Raw genomic sequence first — 19,296 nt, forward strand, 5'->3', positions numbered from 1 at the left:
AACTGAAATCATGTTATGTCTGAAGTTGGAGTACAAGTCATTAGAGCTAATTCATGTTTTGATACCTTTTTGGATATTATTGTCTTTAATGATAGTGGGACTGTCCTATCCATTGTTTAGAGTTCAATATTAATTTAAAGCTAAACATGATAATTATTATACAAAGAATTCTATCCTGTTTTATTTAAATAATACGTACATATACATAGAAAGAAAAAGGTAAACATGTAGAATGGATTGTATCCATTTAAAAAGGATTGTAGTTTCCAGTAGCATGCAGTATATCTAAAGCCTTCATAAGGGCTTTGTATTTCATAGTGTAAAGTCATGGTGCATTCCCCTCTAAACCAAGGCATTTGCAAATAATACACATTGGCTTTGCTATTTTGCAAAAAGAAACAGATGTCCCCTCCTGTATTTGATTTGCCTTGTGGAATGCTTATGCCCTTGCAGTATTAATGATATTCGAAAAATATTTGGAAAAAGCTAAAAAATAGTTCAGTGCATAGGAATCTGTGACGGAAAAATAAAGTAAAAAAAATGTACTGTTAAAAAACAATCATGCTTTCCTTGGAAGTTTTTAATGTTGCCATAGCAATGACGGGCAAACGCGAACCCAAACGGTTGACCACGAGCATGTCAGACCTCGTGGAATCTTCTAATTCACTTTTCGCCGTTATTTAAACAAGCCAAAGTGAGACGGATGAATAATAGCCCGTTTAGGAAAACAGTTACCTAACACACCTTGTAATAGTGGTATTGACATTGTCTAATCCCGTTTTTAGGTTAAGTTTTATAAATTTTAAATCTTTTAAAAATAATTATTATTCTCTCTAATTAGGTTTTGTCATTATTAATAACTATAGATTAGCAAATATGCAAAGACTTGTTAAATGCTTTCCAGGTTCTTATGATATTACAAGGTTTACTCTCTATGAGATCCCCAATAAAGGGGCTCATATGAAAAGGTTTATTAAGATGAGCCCCATAGTGAAAATTAGGTAAATAACTGAATTTCTAATATACTGGACCACTTGAAAGGCATAAATCGTTTCAGGAATTATAGTCAATATGGCGAAAATATCCAATTTATGTCAGAAAACAATTTAAAAATATATAGTACCAAGTTTAACATTGATGATTTACTGATGCGAATTTACAAAGGAAAAGTGTTTTATTTAAAGCAGCTAAGGAATGTGTTTCATACAATTCAATTTGGTATGTATAGTATTATCAATTTCCTTGTTGAGTATTTAATACCTCATCTAGACAAACTGAAAAATCAAGACGCGGAAATACTTCTTAAACTCTGTGGATCGTTAGTGGCAGATTCATCTCGTAAGCAAAGGAATGAAGTTTGTCAGGATATTTTTCAGCAGTTACAAAAAGCAAATAACATAAATGCAGACATACTAAATAGATACATCAAAACCTGCACTGAAAATAATGTTTTTGCCTTTAATGAGCAGTTGTTTGAAGGAGAATTAAATGAGAACACTTATTCACTGTTGCTTGAAAATGTTTGTCACCTGGGGAAAATTGAGCAGGCACTTGGTATTCTCGAATCCATGAAAAATAAGGATTTTGCATTGGATAGTTCTAATATTAGCAGTTTAGTTTTAGTCCATACTATTAATGGGTGAGAGTTTTTTTGCTTTAAAAAAAAATCATTTATACAAAGGATTCTCCTTCAGAGGTTTAAAGTCTGGAGAAGCAGTGCTAGATACCATAAGAACAGCAAAAATATTTGAGAGTAACAGTGCTAAAATGGCCCTCTATAAGGGGCTAATCCGGAGAGGGAATATTGAGGAGTTTAGAAAAGCAATAAAACTGTATCCTCTGGGTTTAGAAAAGAATGATTTATTGCTTATAATTGAGGAACTTGGTTTAAAAGGTTTAGAATCATGGCTAGATGACCTGTATCCTCAGTATAAACATATAAGTTTAACTCGTGAAATGGAGAATGACATTGAGAAGATTTGTATTCATTTAATTCACATGGAACAGCCAAATAGTGCCATGAATATCTATGAATGGTTCATAAAACCTAAAACAGACATCAACTATGGGTATAATATCCTTAAGGAAATGCTTCATTGCAATATTGTAAGCTAATTTATTAATTCTAACAGAACTGTTATAATTGCCAATTTTTTAGGATATGTCAGTAATAATAGGCATTGCAAAGAACCTAACTGACAAAGGTTCCAACGAGTATATATTGGAAGGTTTGACCTGGTTGGCTTTGAGGTTTAAATATGAAGAACAGGCATGGATTTTGCTCAGCACCTTACATATCTTGAGGCCTCATTACTTTTGGCCCTTACTTCTACAGAGTGCTCAGAATAAAGGACATCAAGGTAGTAAGTTTTCCCTTATTTTTTTTTTTGTAATTTTCAGTATTTTCAGGAATCTTCTCCACCTTGAAGCGAATCAAAGATTACAACGTAAAGCTTGACTCAGAATCCCTGGAATTTTACATAATACCTCACTGTGACTTAACAAACTTAAAATTGCTCTTATTAAAGTTGCAAGAAGCAGGCTTCACCGTGCGCGAAATAATTAGCCCTTTAATAGCTGTCCTGCTGAAATCAAATAAAACCAAATGGGCTGCAGACCTCAGTAAGTTTAATTAATATGTTCTTCATAATAGTTCATCCAAAGTTTCCTGTAGGTGCTCAATATAATGTCAACATTTGTGGGACTGGTTTCCTTGCGCAGTTAGCCAGATCTTGGGTGTCGACCAGAGATTCTACATCCACTGTAACCTTGCTGGCCAGATATTGCGAGTCTAATCCTTCAGTTGAAGACTTTGTGGGCATGTTTTTAATTCATGCTGCTAAATTTTGTGGGCGACCTAATACTCTTCAGGAATATTTAAATCTGGTTTTGGTAAGTTCATCTGATGGATGATTGGTGAGGCTAATTATTAAAGTTTTTAGTTAATTGGCAGACAACGTTTGAAACTCACGTCACACTCAGCAGAAATAATTCAAGATTTATGTAGACCCTTTCTATGCTCGAACAGTAAATTGCACAAAGACTTTGATATGAAGGTGAATGCGTTGATAGATATTGGGTTAAATTTGCCTGAAGATTCGGCATTGCCGCATCCCGTGAGTTCTGCTCTTGTACAGTATTTGAGAGATTTAATTTATGGTTTTTAGAAAAATATGGATCTGGACAGTTTGGAGGGCCACTTAGTTGAGTTGCAGGAAAAGAATATGGAAACTCGTGGGGTATTGCGCAAATTGATTTTACTACATGCTTCAAAGGGAAACATTCAAAGAGTTGAAAAGCTACGTCAGCTTTTCTCAAATTCAGGGTAAACTGATATTTATAGTCTTCCTGGAAATTACAGTATCTGCCCTTTTAGCTATGAAGAGTCCCCAGGAATGAAAAGTTCCATAATGCATTCTTGGGCTACTGCAGACTGTTTAGATGACGCAATGAATCTCTATGATGAGCTTAAAATTGTTCATTCGAGATTTGATTTGGATAGTTTTAAAATCATTGATTTAGTCAAACTTTTAGTAAAACATGATAGGTTTGAAGAAGGATTTTATATTCTTGAGAAGGAACTTAAGAAATGGTACGTTTCTGGTAATTAAAAAACCTATTTGAGACACATAATTTAAAATCATAAAGTTTAGCAAGAAAATGGGGAATACTCGAGCAATTGAAAGAAACTGCAGAGAACTATTAGATGCTTGCAAAACTGCGGAGCAAGTGGAGAAAACATTCAATTTACTCTATGAAAACAATTTATGTAAAGCCTCGAATGTGATCCTTGGACCTTTTGTGAAAATCCATTTAAGAAGGTCATTAAAAGATCTCCGCACTTCATTAAAATTTCCTTAAAATAATGTTTTAGTGGGAATTTTGATGAGGCTGTAAGGCAATATTTGGAGCTTTCAAAAAAGCACCAATGCACGCCCTTTCAACTCGAAGTCTTGCGTGTAGCCACAAAACAGGAAAATGTTTCTCAGCTTGAGAAACTGCTTAAAGCAACTGAGGAAGTGCATGGAGTGGGGGTTGCTCAAGTCGGTTTAATTGCAGCACTGGCGGAAAACGGACAGGACAAGGCTTTAAGAAATACTATTTTGGTCAGTAACCTATTTTCTTCTTAGAATTTATCACAATAAAAATTTTTCAGAGCTGCACACATCCTGTTTCTAAGTTACTGCAGAAGAGGTGTTCCAGATGGGTGCTGGAGAGGAAAATTGAACCTTTGATGTGTCTGGCAAAGACATGCAATAGACTATCACAAAAATTAGTAGACATAGATTTTGTTAACAATTGTATAGTAGAATTATATGGTAAGGTCATAATGTAAAGTTTACTTAATTTTTAAGCAAATAGTTTCAGATTTAAACGCTGATAGTGAGGGAGCAACTGAGTTCCTTAATAATCTTCCTGAGGAGGCAAGAACTTGTACTCTTGAGGAAAAAGTTTTTCAAATATGTGGAAATAATAATTAATAATCAAACACTAGTCTCGTTTTATTTCTGTATTTTTAAAAAGTGTAACTTAACTTATGCCACCAGGGCAGATGCAGTGCTAGACTCATACTTCCAATTGGGAGCCAATACACTCTTGGTCTTGTAATATCTGGCCAAACGGTGGATACGTGATTCAACCAAAATAAGCCTGAATTTACTATCCTTGTCTTTCCTATTTCTCTCCAAATGCTTGCGGATAGCTACGGCCTTCTTAATCAGATAATACAAATCTTCAGGTAGATCCGGAACAAGACCCATTGCTTTCATGAGCCGAAGAATTTTGTTTCCAGAAACAAAACGCACTTGGGCTACTCCATATGAATCCCTGAGGATTACTCCTGTGAATGTGATTATGTCGTGTTGGCCCTTATATTAATTTTGATAGTCGTTTAGGGACTCACCAATTTGAGAAGGGGTAAGTCCCTTTTTCCCTAACTTCATGATGTGGTCTTTGACCTCTTCAGGAGTTACTTTAAGCCATGTGGGGACACTGCGTCTGTAGGGAAGGGCTGATTGGGCAATACCCTTGCTGAAAAGATAAATAATAAGAAAAACACCTTAAAAACGTTGATGACCACGCGGGCATCTAACCTCAATACTGGTCAATGTTGTTTTGTAATGGGGTTTATAATGGGGTAAAAGGTAAGAAACCACAATGAGGAACGTTTTAGGGGACATTAGGGATGTACTATGAGTTTTTGTACGTACCCAGGTGCATGCATACGACCCATTTTTTCGGGTTTTTTTAGTAAATCCTGTCTCAAACAGCAAGGACAAGCGAAAGAATTTAAAGAAAGAAATGGCCGAGCAAGTGTGACAGATGTACGTCAGAATTCTATGTAGCGATGCCGCCCTCTATTAATAGAAAGGCTAAGTTATATGTCTTTACCTTTGTTTATATACGATAAGTAAAAGAAGACAAAAATATGCTCAACTACTCTGAAAGGAGAAAGGAGTTATGGGCTACTACGCAGGTCTGTCGCTGACAAAAGGAACAAGAAACGTCAGTGATGAAAATGTGAAATAAAAATATAATAATGATGGCTTCCTTTTAATTTTCTTCGAAATTATCCCGAAAAATTACCCATTAATACCTAATACCTAACTGAAACCCCAGGATAATTTAAAAAAGCGTTATTTCAATGCACTGTGCAGTGTAAAATACAGCCATCAAAGAACCAGTTAAAGCCAAAAATGAGTGGTGATGAAAATGACATGGTGGGTCGGAAACGCAAGAGGAGACCTGGAAAAATGGACAGTTCCGCTAGTAGCTCAAGTACGAGCAGCGGGAGCCCTTTTGGGTCTTCATCCTCCAATGTAAGGCGAAGAAAAGTTAATCTTTTCAGGGATTCCACAGAGTCAGAGAGCAGCGAAGAGTCAGATGTGGTTGTCAAAAGGAAAAAAGTTGGAGTATGTATATTTTTGTGTGTGTTTATTGATATTTTGTAAGGCAGATATTTTATTTGGATGTTGCTTCTAATGGTTTCTTTAAGCTGGATTTATAAATTCACATAATTTAGGGCTAATCCAATTAGCATCATGTAAAAGAGATAAAACAACAAACATAGAAAGCTGCATTCTGCCATTTATAAAGCCCTTGAACTAGGTATTAACATTTTAGAATGTGCAGCTTTTTACATTATGTCATGTTACTTTGCCTTTATCTTATGTTAACTACATCTATAAATTTTGCTTTGCTGGTCCTGCATGCAAACATGTAAATCTAGCTTATTGAATCTGTAAGATCTAATAAATCACCAATTACATCATATAGATTCAATAAGCCATTAAGAATCAATGATTATATTCAATGATACAAGACGATATTCGTAATAATAATAATCATCCTTAGAGATATTCTATTTTCTTATTGGTCTTTAGTGAGCAAACAGCTTATATAAATTACAATTCTGTGTTTTTTCTCTCACACTTCATGTTACAATGACCTTCAAATATGATACATCACAGTAAAGAAGTTCAATCTATACCTAATCACAAAGTAGGTCCACAGTGTTTTTAAAGTACAATTTTTAAATAAACCATCCTGTAATTTATAGAATTTTAGATAAAATCAATAATTTATATTACAATATTTAACATTAACATTCTCTTCCAATAGAAAGTAGATTCGGATTCGGACTTCTCAAGTGATAACGATTCCAGTCCAATAATTCCAAGAAGAAGAATATTTCATGCTCACCTCAATCTCAGCAAGTCTGATGATTCCGATGAGTCTGACTCCAGTGTGTCTGACGTGATTGTCCCACGCAGACTAGGAAACAGTGTTCCATTGCTGCTTTCTGAACAAGAGGATGAAAGTGATCAATGGGTGATAGGTGATGATGGGTCGGATTCTGAACCACGTTGCTGTTATGATCATCGTTTAAAAGAAGCTGGAAAAGGGGTATGATGTAATTGAATTGTGAATTTTCTTTTTAATTGTTTTGTTTTTATTATAAACAGCAGCAATGTGGTCCAATAGAGCCCAACACCTCAATATTAACAGAGGAAAAGAACATTGATTCAGACTCTAGTGAAGGGAATTCAGAGAAGTGTCCTATTTGCCTTATTTCCTTTCGGTTACAAGAGGTAAGGTTGGTGAAAGAATAAAGTCGTTAAAGTGTAGCCCAATATTTTGCCAATTTAGGTGGGCATACCTGAGAATTGTGAACATAAATTTTGTCTGGAATGCATTGAAGAGTGGTCCAAAAACATGAATACTTGTCCCGTCGATAGAAAAGAATATAAGTAAGTATTGATGGTTTTGTTTTGTGAAATTGGCTAGAACGATGTATTCCTCAGTTCAATAACAGTGAGAAAGTGCCTCAATGGCAAAGTTCTAAGGGAAATACCTATACAAAAGCCAGAAAGACAAGAGGACCCAATTATTATTGAAGACCCCACTTTTTGTGAAATTTGCGGCTCCAGCGAAGACGAAGACAGACTTTTACTGTGTGATGGTAACCCCATAGTTCCTTAGGATATTTTTTCGCGATACTTTACATTTTTTATTAGGGTGCGATCTGGGTTTTCACCTCTACTGCCTCAATCCGCCTCTAGACGAAGTCCCCGAAGGCGCTTGGTATTGCAACCTTTGTGGCCCTGAGGTCAATCACACCATAGATTTCGATGAAGTGGCCGCTTTAATGGACGACGCTGATGAATTACTCGAAGGCATCCCTTTTGAACTTCTTCACGCTAGACGCACGTCAAGGAGGTGATGTAGTCGTTCTTTATATTCATTTCAATATAGCTTATTATACGAGCTTACCAAATTTGAGTGTAGTAAATGTGTGTTATAATTTTGCCTATAAAAAAAACTCGATTATTTTTGAGAATTTGGCGTTTTTTTGTTAATTTGAATCACGGAATAGACCTTGCGGAAAATTATAAGGTAATTTGGCGCTTTTACCAAAATAACAAGAAATTTTAAATTCAAATCTCAATAAATTTTATTGTGCGATAATTTATATATTCGCCTAAATTTTAAGTAAAATGTTAATTTGCGTTGTTTTGTTCACTCTGCCAATGCAACCTAATTTCATTTAGGGACTTCTGAAAGACATTGCATATAAGCTGTGAATGAATTACCGATATTGCCGGACTATGCGAGTTTTCTTTTTTTTTTTCGGTTAGAACACTGCTTCTTGCAGCAAAAAAAAATAATTCAATCTAGACATAAATATAATATTATTTCCTTAATTGGGTGGTGACAGGTGAGGCACTCTTACTTAATAGGTGGCGTGGATAACTGCTTTTTCCTATTGACAGATTGGTACCCAGGACCAGACAATCGGAACTGGTTAGGCGTCGCGTGGAGAACAACAGAAACCAACGCCGCCAACTTCAACCTCAGGACGAAAACACTCCATCCACATCTAACGGTCGTGTCAGCTCTACGAAGGTGTCAAGCACGACTAAAAAACGGAGAAAGTCCAAAAAACGAGTTTCTAAACCTCGGTACAAGACAGTTTGGGTGTTGAACGAGTTGGGAGAGGCTGTACCTGTGAAGAAGGCCAGGGTACGCAAGACTAGGAAGAGACGAAAACGCACTAAAACTGAGAAAAGTGTGAAGAGACGTTTGGCTTCGCAGCTAGGAATTTGCGCTTCACAGCAGTCAGTACAGTCTTTTCCTGATGTTACAATTTCCAGCGCTGCAAATTTAGGCCATAGGCGGTTTCAAGCGGGAATTCCAAGTTTGGATATACACGGGACTATGAATCGACTGGATTATTTCTCTCAATCCGAAGATGAGGGAATATCCAATGAAAATGATGTGGGAGGTGTGCATACTCTCTTAGCACGAAGACCTGTGAATTCTACAGATGTTTTACGAAGAATATCAAGAAGAAAGGCTGCAGTAATCAACATCCCCACTGTCTCTAGTTCCACTGATATATTGGACAGCATAATGAATTCTCAAGAGAAGCTTCTTTCCAGGAATTCGGTGATTTCAGTAGTCGACTCTTCAGGGAAAATTATCATTGAGGATAAGAAATTATTGAATAACAACAATCCTTCAAAGCCTGATTTTAATTCCTATTCGGTGAAAGAAACCCCATGGCATGGGCGCAATTACAACTCGGGCTATCGCCAGAATAACAGAAGCAATTGGTCAAATAACCGCAATAACTGGCAGCAAAACAACAGCAACCAAAACAACTACCCACAAAGGCAAGGCAGCAACTTCTTCGGCCAAAGTAGTAGCAACTATAGAGAGCAGCAATTTCAAAATGATATACCACAAGATTACACTCAGAGGACTTTATGTGAGGCTGAGTTGCTGCATGAGGACGAAAATGATGTGAAGTCCGAAAACAATACTCCTGAAGCTGAAGTGGATGTTTATGGGGACATCGAAAATGTCTCCACCAGTAGAGTAGAAGAAGACTACAGACCTCCCACTCCTCCTCCTGCAGTACAGACTTCCAACACCGATGAGGATAATGATTCGGAATCAGGCATGGTTATTGACACAGATAGAGGGGTGGATGATCCGGTTTCTTCAACCGTACGTTTGGACCAACCCACTTACAGCCCGGGGCAACCTACAGATAGTCCGGATATGTCTCAATACAGCCCGGGAGATCCTACAAATAGTCCTGGTGATGGCCACCTGGTAGAAGAAGCTCAATCTGAGGTAATTCCTGAGTATGATCAAATGGAGGAGCTTAAGTCGGGTTTTGATGAGTTGCAGAAGGATTTTACCTCCGGAGTAAAGGAGTTTCAGATGAATATTAATACAGCCAATGAAGGTTTGAGTAGTGAAAATAATACTGATACCGAATCTCTGGAAGATAGTGTTGAAAATGAAGTAGTAGAACCTCGAGAAGAATTATTAGAATCTCAAGCCGAATTAATAATAACTCCTGCGGAAAAAGCTCAAGATGATGATGAAGATTCTAATGATGGATGTCCAAATTTTAGCATTTACTCCAGACAAAGTAAATCTGTGGCTTTAACAACCGATATTTCCCTACCACCAGAACCCGAGGATCCGATAACTGATGAATCCTCGTCTCTACCTCCAATCAATCACAGTGTTACAGTAGAGAAAACTGGTTCAGATCCGAGACTCAATAAAAAACATACCTCTTGGAATCTTGGAGGTTTATACAGTGACTCGGAAGATGAAAGTGTGGTCAAAAAGAGTCAAACTTACGGCATTTCTGATATCAAGGATATGACTGAAGATATTGAGAGTGAAGAAGAGCGCAGCTATACGCCAGTCTTAGACGAAAAGCCCAAGGAGGTCTTCGAAGGCTTGGACACTGAGTTGATCTCTGATGATGACCGGAATGACTTTGACGAATCCCATAACGAACTAAAAACAGCCTCTGATGGGGATGCCTTGGAAATCAACGCAAAAGAGTCGGAAATTGAGTTTACCAGACCTGAGGACTTTGAAGAAGGTGAGATTGTTGATAAAAACAAAGAGAAAGTCGAGCAGGCTCCGTCGCCGGAGAGCACCACTCCTGAGAAGAAGACCACTAAGAAAGACAAGGACGAGGAAAAAGAGAAAAAGGGAGAGAAAGATGGGAAGAAAAAAAAGAAGCAAGAGAAAGAAGCTATTGTCGAAACAGGGGCTAATAAGGAGAACGTCATCAAAGAGGCAAGTTTTAAGAAACTAACCAAAAGCAACAAGGAGCGCAATTATAGAGACAAAGACAAGACGAAAGAGTCATTACGTTCACGTTCTAAAACTCCTGAGACATCTGGTAAGAAGGAAGAGAGTAAGAAAAAAAGGGAAAAGCGCAAGGAATTGGAGCGCTACAATGTACGTGCGATTATAGCAGAAAAACCCCGTCATCCGGTCAAGGATCAATTCGGGCGAGATTTGCGCAAATCAGCTACAAAATCCAGAAGTCGCTCATATACTCCTCCATTAGTAGAAAAACCTCCTACAAAATGTACTCCCTCTCCAATAAGAGCCCCTTCCCCAACACCCCGCAAGAGGTCGCTTTCGAGAGGAAGGACGCCCCCAAGGGGACAAAGTGTTGTGTTAGAACAGCGTTCAAAGTCTAGAGATAAAGCTAGCAAACGAAAGCGCAGGTCTAGATCGAGATCTAGGCCCAGAACCAAGAAAAGAAGGCGCTCTGCGAGCCGCAGTAACCGCAGGAAGAAATCCAAAGAAAAAGGGAAAAAAAGAAGAAGAAGCATCAGTCGCACTAAGAGGCATCAATCCCGATCGGTGTCCCCCAGGCGCAGCCGCAGAGAATGGACTCCCTCTTTGTCGAGGTCAATCACTCCCCCCGTACATCACGCTTCTCCCTCTTGGACTCCTCCGAGGAGTGAGGACGTGTTGAGAAACCAAAATCTTACTGTAATCGTGAATAATGAGGCAGCTAAGAAAAAGAAGGAAAAGCGCAATAAGGATAAAAGAAGAAAGGACGATTCTCCCTCGAGGAGGAGGCGCAGAGAGAGGGAACGTACTCCCCCTCCTTCCAAAGAGGTTTTTGCTTCTGGCGATAACATACTCGTGAGCGTGAGCTTTAACAACGAAAACGAAAGCCGCGATGTTAGCACCAGAGAAAGCAGAAAAAGAAAAGAGGCATCTGCGAGTGAGCAACAAAAGAAGAGTAAAGAGCGCAGGAATAAAAACAAAAAAGATCTAAGTGGAGTTAAACCTGTGGCCATTATAGACTTGGAGAGGTCCCCCTTTCAAGAAATCGTCTCTTCGCCTAAAGACGTCATAGTTCTAAGCGACAGCGACAATAATGAGACAGATACTAGACATGCAGAGGGTAATGTGTGTGACTCTTCTCAACAAGTGGCTAGTCCTGAGGAAACTCCCAACTACTCCATGGGGCCTAAGACACCCCCTGAGCCTAGCGTAAAATTCTCGTTGCTTCCAAAACCGCAGCAGATACGTGCAATAAACAACCCTCTACATGATCCTTTGGAAGTAGTGGAGGAGGAAACTCAGGACGATCTGAATCAGCACAAAGGCCCCAATACTCCTTCGGAAGAACCCCCAACATCACCTCCTAGTTCCCCGGACGCGTATGATCCGTTTGAGCCTACAAAATCCCCAACTCCAGAGCCTCGAGGAGGGGATAGTGGAGAACAACAAAATAATCAATCAACCTTGGATCCAGAAAAAGGAGGGCAAACTCCTGATATTATTAAATCCCTCACTCCGCCCATGCCAGACATTCAACCAGCAGACTCACAAAGCAGCATCCAAGAGATATCCGAGTCGAAATCACCGGATTTGGCAACGCAACCATCAGGCCAACAAACTCTTATTAGCAAACCCGTAGCTCAAACCGTTCCCTTTAGTCCTGTACAAAGCACTTTGGCTTCAGTGGTTCCAGTGTCGACTACAGTCACCATATCCAGGGTAAATATTCTAAGCTCCGCCATGATTTCTCCGGTCAAGCCCAATCCAGTAAAAATACCCCCTACGAAAGCTGCCATAAAGTCTTTACCCGTCAAGCCAATGCAGTCGAAATCGAGCAAAAAGAAGCAGCAAAATGGAAACAGTTTGGACGAGGTAAACTTGGACTTTGATTCACCATATTCACCTGGATCAAGCGATTATGATGATTTATTTGAACCGCCCAGCGAGCCGGCGAGTGTGGCTAAGTCCAAAAGCTCCAAGAAAGGTGCTGGTAGTGGAAAGAAGGCGTCATCGGCTTTTGATACCCTGTTCGGGTCGCCGAGTTTTAGTAAGAAGACGTCCAAAAAAGGAGGCAAGAAGGACGGATCTAGCACCAAAACCAAACATGTAGGGGTGAAAGTGGACGAGGATAATTTGAAAATTCTAGAAGATATGCCCAATTCTGCGGTGGAAATGCAGGTAAAAGACAAGGTTAGTACGAAAGTACCTTTTACGTTGTAGTAAGTTGGTTTTGGCTGTGTTATTTGGCTTATTTTAGTCATCGAAACACAAAAATTAGGTAAAGTTTTTGCTAAACATTCAAGACATGTTCTGTTTCTAGTTCCTTAAGAAGCTGAATAGGCAAGAACGTGTGGTAGAAGAAGTCAAATTGGTGCTGAAGCCGTTTTACAATAAAAAGAAAATCACCAAGGAAGAGTACAAAGATATTATGCGACGAGCCGTTCCCAAGGTAATAGATCATCATAGTGATATTAAGAGAGAATTATTTTGTGTTGTTTTCACAGATATGCCACAATAAAACCGGCGAAATTAACCCGATAAAAATCCGGACTCTTATTGAAGCCTACGTAAAGAAGATAAAGCATAGCAAAAAAGTAACCTCATCTAGCTCATTGCCCCAGAAAGTGGCTTAGATTAAAATGTCCATAGGTCAGGCTCATAATCTCCAAATTTCCAATAAGGCTTAAGCCGTAAGAGAACTTTAAAAAATTATAATTATTTTGTACATATTTTGTGTTATAAAAAATATCGAATGCACGACCGCCAAAAAGTGAATGGGGATTTTACGTTGGCATGTAAAAGCGGTGTCCTTAGAAGTATTCTACTCTAATTCAAATTGATGATGAGCATCTTTAATTTAAATAACGTAAATCAATTATGTTACATTCACAATGTGAATTAATTTCTTTGTAAATCTTATAAAAGGTTTCTAGAACATATATGGAAATACAGTTTAAGTGATTGTGTATATGGCACAAAGCTGTTTTTTTTTTCTGAACTTCAAGCAAAAACAAGTGTAAAATTGGTTCTCCAAAAACCATTAAATCTTTGTTAGTGCGACAACTTCGCAAATTTGATTATCCAAAAATCTTTGATTTCGATGCGCCAAAATTGAAATCGGAAAACTTTGATTATTTTGGATCAAAAACTTTCATGTTCATGGTATTTTTCTGACAACAGTAAACACGTGTGTCAGATAATCGGCAATGCTAGCCTATAAGTTGCTGTAATTTATTCCAATTACAGATATATCTAAGTTTTGAGTATTCTACTTTTAGTGAAGGATGTACATGTGTTCAGTAAATGGAGCTAGTGCGTTTATTTAGTTTATTTAATATATCAGTATCACAAATAGAGAGGATTCCCGTAACTAAACATGTTTAAATGACAAGTAATTAAAATCAACTACCTACTTCTTAAACTTCCATAAATTTGAAATCAGAACTTCAAGTTTTAGTAATCGCGAATCCAACCCTGTTATTTCCGGCGTCGAATTCAGCGTAGAACTTCCCGATAAAAACATCTCCCAAGATCCATAGCGGCCCATTTGGCGGAGGGATGTCGATTCCCATGAATCCACTCAGGCAGAGGGTTTTGCCCATTTGGCTCACCTACTTACAATTAAATGACAAAAACCTTTAAGGAACCGATGCACATCCTTACCCGCAAAACGTAGTCTTTGCCCTCCAAGGTGAAATTCTTGCCTCCAAGAATAAAATCGATGGTCGGTAAATTGGGAATCAGATTGCAATCCACTACGCTTTCTCCGCCAACAATAGGAGTGGCCCCTATGGCTTCATTGATGGCTTTCATCTCTTCTACAGGCCCTGCGATCAAGCTAGTACCTACAATAATCCATTAAAATAATAGGCAAAGAAACGGCTTTTACAATAATCTGCTCACCAGAATCAGCAATAGCCTCACATCCCCCTTTACAGAAGGCTTTTCCATTCAGCCGGACCATATCCATTTTAAATTGCCAATAGGCCTGGCGATCCACTGGCAAATAGGTGAAATTCCCAGTGTAGTAGTTTGGGTCGGATCCCCCAAGAATCAGTTCTCCTCCTACTTTACCATCAGGGTTTCTAAAGGAATTACATTAATCAGAATTATCACAATCACAATACAAATTGTTCAGCTCACAATTTAAATAAAACCTAAAGACAACTATCTTTTATTTCAGCAATAGGCCTTACCTGTTCAGGTAAAAACTAAATACTGGCTGAGTAATTAAGCCTTGATTGGCTATATTATTGAATACAGGCACAACTCCATCAACTGAGATTCTGGGATAGGCCAAACCAAGGATTCCATCGAATTTTGCAGCTACAAAGGCCAAACCTGGTTCACTCAAGGCTTCGGCAAAGGTTTGATTTTTCACATTTACTGAACCAAGCTAAAATTTTTCTTCTATAATAAAATTTCTTTTTGAAGAGAATGAACTTACACCAACTGTGTCTGTAGAAAGGAAGCCCGAGAGGCTTCCAGAGCCATAGGTAATGGAAAAGTCTGTTCCATTTTTCTTGTATGTGGAGGATTTAGTGGAGTCATATTTGTTGTGAAGCACTGTACAAGAGAATATTTTATTAACACTATGACCTTTTATCGGCAAAAGTTCAAGCTTGTTTACAGAGCCTGATTTAAAAGTTAACCAATACTAAGAACAATAAATTAATAATTACTTACTACAGGCAATGTTTGTCAAGTGACATTGTTTGGAAGGCACCCAAAGATTAGAGGAGCCAGTATCAAAAACAACATTGAATTTTTGTGGAGGAGAGCCAATGGAAATTGGACCATAATATTGCGCCTAAAAATAATGCTCTTTGAAATATATTGCTCTGTCATTAGTTTAATTGTTTCAACTACACTTTGCACCATCACACTGAGAAATGCACATAAGAAAATCTATGTGTTTTTCACACTACTTACATCCAAGTAGTTTGAAAGAGGTTCGGGGATAGGACCAGATCCAATGTATCTCAGTCTCACTTGTTGCAGATGAGTGCCTACTTCTCGGAGGGTATTTTTTGGAGAAGTTCCTTTTATCAAGGGAACCCTGTAAAGTTAGTTTTTGAAGAGCCAGATATAATAAATTGGCTATCCCATAGTTATGAGAATTGGGCATGTACAATTAACGAACTTCATAGTTTTTACCTTATTAAATCACAATTAATTACCGCACTCAGACAAATCACTAGCATAAACCGCAAAGGAACCATGGTGATGAAGCACCTTTTCCTCGCTCTAGGCCCGTTTAATTTAGCTGGGAGACTGGAAATTCAATAAAATAATCACAAATAAAACATCCAACTATACGATAACGAATTAATCGCAATTTTATAATATAAATAGCTAAAAAAATTAACCTTCAACATCAACTCTTCGACAATGATTAACAGAATTTAATAACAAATGCAACTGTCATAACGAAAAACATACTTTCTGTTACGTCACGAAGACACGTCAGAAAAGCCCTTTTCACTATTTTTGCATTCAATTTTTCAAATTTGAACATTACTACAATTTTACCTCCTAGTCTAATCTTTTCTTTCTTATGTAATAAAAATGCCTTTTTTTACATTCTATCTATATTAATATATTATATATGTATATTAATAAACAGTAACTACAATTTTGCCCTCGGCAGCCATATTGATTTAACTGGAAACAAATGACTGTAAATAAAAAGACAGTTTTGACACTTTATCTGTCTCTTTTTCTCTGGCATCTTCAAATTTCTTTTAACTATCTCTCTCACTGGCCAAGTATTAGTCTTCTCCCAGTCCAAAAGAAGATGTCGTAAGTATTTTCATATTCATCTTGCATTATTTAAACAATCCAATATTAAAATAATTAAAAACAACAAGTTTAATCAATTGTGTCTTATACCCATAAAATCTTGACCAATATTTTTTACCATTTTATCCCGAATTCAGGTCCAAAGTATCCAGAGACACGCTCTACGAGTGTGTAAATGCGGTCATCAATAAGTCCAAAGAGAAGAAACGCAATTTTTTGGAAACAGTGGAGATCCAGATTGGCTTGAAGAACTATGATCCCCAGAAGGACAAGCGTTTTAGCGGCACCGTCAAGTATGTTACCTGATTCTGGTCAATTTAAAGTTATTAAAATGACAAAATTATATTTCTGAGCTTTAAATTGTTCTTTGGATCAGGAAGCCAATATTGGCGGACCTATACCCAGGGTCTTAAAATAACTGGGCAGATATTACTCAGATTTATCTGAGTGTATCGACTTTTCAAGTAATTTTACTGAGCTTTATTGTTGGTGAGTTTTTAGGAATGTATATGGGATCAACATGTGTTGATAGCGATATCTCGAAATTTTTCCATTTCCTAAAAAAAATCACTAATATGATGATTTGGTGTTACAGTAACTTTGAATTTTAGACTGAAGCACATTCCGCGCCCTAAAATGCAAGTGTGCATCCTTGGAGACCAACAGCACTGCGATGAAGCCAAGGCAAACAATGTTCCTTTCATGGATGTTGAAGCCTTAAAAAAACTAAACAAAAACAAAAAACTTGTAAAGAAACTGGCCAAGAAATATGATGCATTTTTAGCCTCTGATGCATTAATCAAACAAATTCCCCGTCTCTTGGGACCTGGATTGAACAAGGCTGGAAAATTCCCTGGTCTTCTTTCTCATCAGGAATCTATGATCCAGAAGATTGATGAGGTTAAAGCCACTATCAAGTTCCAGATGAAGAAGGTGAGCATGAAAATATGAGAATTTTAGGGTGCATCATCAAGCCAACAAGATTGGGTACCATAGCCCATTTTGTATGGAAGCATGATGCAAAAGTAATTGCAATTATAACTACCATTTTTACAATTTTTGGTGTAACTGTGGCTTTAATATTGCAAACATTAATTGTATATAAAGATTTTTGACTTATAAGTAATGGAAAATAATAGTGAATCTTATTCTTTAGGTGCTATGTTTGTCAGTCGCAGTAGGACATGTAGACATGACTCCAGACGAGCTAGTCCAGAATGTTCACCTGTCAATCAACTTTTTGGTATCCCTGTTAAAAAAACATTGGCAGAATGTCAGGTCACTTCATGTCAAATCAACCATGGGACCACCCCAACGACTATATTAAATATACATAATTTTATGTATAATTAAACAATATAGATAAAAAACTGCTCTGTTCATTTTATTTATTCCTCACCTATTGGGATAGATTACTTAACAAAAAGTAAATCCATGTTCAAACAACGTTTTATTCCATAGGAAAACAAATACTTCAAAGTATCAAATATTAAAGCTCGAAAAATTATGTATTGTATAAAACTTATGTTACATGAAGAAACATTACATAATGAACAATTTAGAAACTAGTTAAGAATTCAAATTTCTAATGTACATCTTTTGTGGCTAGTTTCAGTCTTGAATTAGAAATAAACTAAGTTATAACAATTATGAATCCAAATCCATACTTCCACCAAATTCATTATCCATGTCTAAGTCCAAAGCTAAAGAAGATACTTCTCTCTTATCCCTTATTGACTCCTCTTCATTATTCTCATTATTATTATTGTTGAAAATACTACATCCTCCTAAAGAATTGCTATCCTATATTATTTCTCTCAGACTTCATTAACACAAAATCTCACCTGCAACAGGTAACCTTGGAGGAGGCTGCCACAACACTAAAGCAGTACATGGTTTCCTAATTTCCTTCAATAATGATGCTGGCAATAAAGAATCAGCCTGCAATTTTCTCATCTCCTCACACATATATAACCTTTTATTTTTTAACAACTCTGGTTCCAAAGATGTACTAGTTTCTGAGTTTATATGCAATTTGGACATATACTCGGCCATTTTTTCCTCTGTAATGTGTTGTTTGCAGGGCTGCAATGGTGGTGAATCACACTTCCGTTTTCCCAAGTGGAACCTCATTCTCTGATCTGGATACCCAAGGCTGGTGGTTTGAACGGGCATTTGCCCTAAACCACACATTCCAAACTGGAATATTGAGGGTGTTGGTGCAGTGGGAGAAGGAGGCTGAGTTGAAGGTATTGATTGGAAAAAATTTGGTACCATTATGGGTGCTTGAAAGTTAGCGTTGTGTGTTAATTTTGGTTCCTGCATATTGGTACACCAAGAGTAGGTACTATCACTGGGGTAGGACTCGAAACGGAAAATTGAGGGCTGTTGAGAAGGTTGATTTATATTGTTGAATTCCATTTATGGCTGTGAAAAGTGGACGATTAATGAACGTTTACAGGGAAGTGGCTTTGTCAGTCACACCGTTTCTTTACAAAAAATTCACTGTCTTGTTCCTAAGACTTCGCTCTACAACAAATTTTGTTGATTTTTTCGAACTGTTTTCTAAATTCTAGAACTCATAATCAAAACATGGCAAAATTGGCAATAATATTCGTCAATGTCAAATTGGGTGAAGGAAATTCTTTCCACTCCACACACATTCATATCACGTGATTCCTTACAAGATCTTTAAGGTGTTGTCACAAGGTTGAAGCAAATAAAGTAAAAAAAACAAGTTGTACTGAACCTCGATATTTCTGCGTAACTGTGCATTGTTGCCAAATGATATATTAAAGTTTTTATGCTTGTTTTTCTCACGGTTTTAGAGAAAGAGAGAACTTAGACAGACTACAAAAAATGGCAACA

The 19,296-nt window shown here is 37.4% G+C and overlaps 6 protein-coding genes across 8 annotated transcripts; 3 read left to right on the top strand and 3 right to left on the bottom strand.

Annotated features, from left to right (window-relative positions):
• The first annotated feature begins 861 nt into the window (after positions 1-861).
• Positions 862-4,494, top strand: Lrpprc2 (Leucine-rich pentatricopeptide repeat containing 2). Of its 2 annotated transcripts, XM_066392621.1 has the most exons (14): positions 862-1,001; positions 1,058-1,218; positions 1,270-1,639; positions 1,695-2,106; positions 2,159-2,360; positions 2,410-2,622; positions 2,675-2,892; positions 2,943-3,116; positions 3,168-3,325; positions 3,377-3,592; positions 3,654-3,821; positions 3,875-4,106; positions 4,157-4,319; positions 4,369-4,494. In XM_066392621.1, the coding sequence occupies exons 1-14, from the start codon at positions 877-879 to the stop codon at positions 4,479-4,481; spliced, it is 2,925 nt and encodes a 974-aa protein (XP_066248718.1). In that variant the 5' UTR covers positions 862-876; the 3' UTR covers positions 4,482-4,494. The 2 variants fall into 2 exon arrangements, with proteins under 2 accessions (XP_066248718.1, XP_066248717.1); XM_066392620.1 differs by having other exon boundaries at positions 1,058-1,639.
• A 5-nt stretch (positions 4,495-4,499) lies between these two features.
• Positions 4,500-5,336, bottom strand: RpS13 (ribosomal protein S13). The gene is made up of 3 exons (XM_066392626.1): positions 5,211-5,336; positions 4,904-5,031; positions 4,500-4,840 (listed from the first exon to the last, which is right to left on the bottom strand). Exons 1-3 carry the CDS (start codon positions 5,231-5,233, stop codon positions 4,536-4,538), a joined length of 456 nt encoding a protein of 151 aa, XP_066248723.1. The 5' UTR covers positions 5,234-5,336; the 3' UTR covers positions 4,500-4,535.
• A 153-nt stretch (positions 5,337-5,489) lies between these two features.
• LOC136410295 (PHD and RING finger domain-containing protein 1) lies at positions 5,490-13,605 on the top strand. Of its 2 annotated transcripts, none has more exons than XM_066392379.1 (9): positions 5,490-5,912; positions 6,622-6,906; positions 6,966-7,091; positions 7,150-7,250; positions 7,305-7,462; positions 7,518-7,719; positions 8,274-12,816; positions 12,947-13,075; positions 13,131-13,605. In XM_066392379.1, exons 1-9 carry the CDS (start codon positions 5,697-5,699, stop codon positions 13,257-13,259), a joined length of 5,889 nt encoding a protein of 1,962 aa, XP_066248476.1. In that variant the 5' UTR covers positions 5,490-5,696; the 3' UTR covers positions 13,260-13,605. The 2 variants fall into 2 exon arrangements, with proteins under 2 accessions (XP_066248476.1, XP_066248477.1); XM_066392380.1 differs by having other exon boundaries at positions 6,969-7,091.
• Positions 13,606-13,951: 346 nt separating this feature from the next.
• Positions 13,952-15,924, bottom strand: cathD (cathepsin D). Its single transcript, XM_066392386.1, has 8 exons — positions 15,784-15,924; positions 15,559-15,685; positions 15,313-15,436; positions 15,074-15,192; positions 14,823-15,022; positions 14,530-14,711; positions 14,290-14,471; positions 13,952-14,237 (listed from the first exon to the last, which is right to left on the bottom strand). The coding sequence occupies exons 1-8, from the start codon at positions 15,846-15,848 to the stop codon at positions 14,073-14,075; spliced, it is 1,164 nt and encodes a 387-aa protein (XP_066248483.1). The 5' UTR covers positions 15,849-15,924; the 3' UTR covers positions 13,952-14,072.
• Positions 15,925-16,335: 411 nt separating this feature from the next.
• RpL10Ab (ribosomal protein L10Ab) lies at positions 16,336-17,801 on the top strand. Its single transcript, XM_066392307.1, has 4 exons — positions 16,336-16,428; positions 16,566-16,721; positions 17,040-17,361; positions 17,585-17,801. Exons 1-4 carry the CDS (start codon positions 16,424-16,426, stop codon positions 17,753-17,755), a joined length of 654 nt encoding a protein of 217 aa, XP_066248404.1. The 5' UTR covers positions 16,336-16,423; the 3' UTR covers positions 17,756-17,801.
• A 67-nt stretch (positions 17,802-17,868) lies between these two features.
• On the bottom strand, positions 17,869-19,095 carry LOC136410249 (uncharacterized). The gene is made up of 2 exons (XM_066392306.1): positions 18,273-19,095; positions 17,869-18,215 (listed from the first exon to the last, which is right to left on the bottom strand). Exons 1-2 carry the CDS (start codon positions 18,847-18,849, stop codon positions 18,076-18,078), a joined length of 717 nt encoding a protein of 238 aa, XP_066248403.1. The 5' UTR covers positions 18,850-19,095; the 3' UTR covers positions 17,869-18,075.
• Between the last annotated feature and the right edge of the window lie 201 nt (positions 19,096-19,296).

This window comes from Euwallacea similis, chromosome 8 (genome assembly GCF_039881205.1).
Source record: "Euwallacea similis isolate ESF13 chromosome 8, ESF131.1, whole genome shotgun sequence".
NCBI classification, from domain to species: domain Eukaryota; kingdom Metazoa; phylum Arthropoda; class Insecta; order Coleoptera; family Curculionidae; genus Euwallacea; species Euwallacea similis.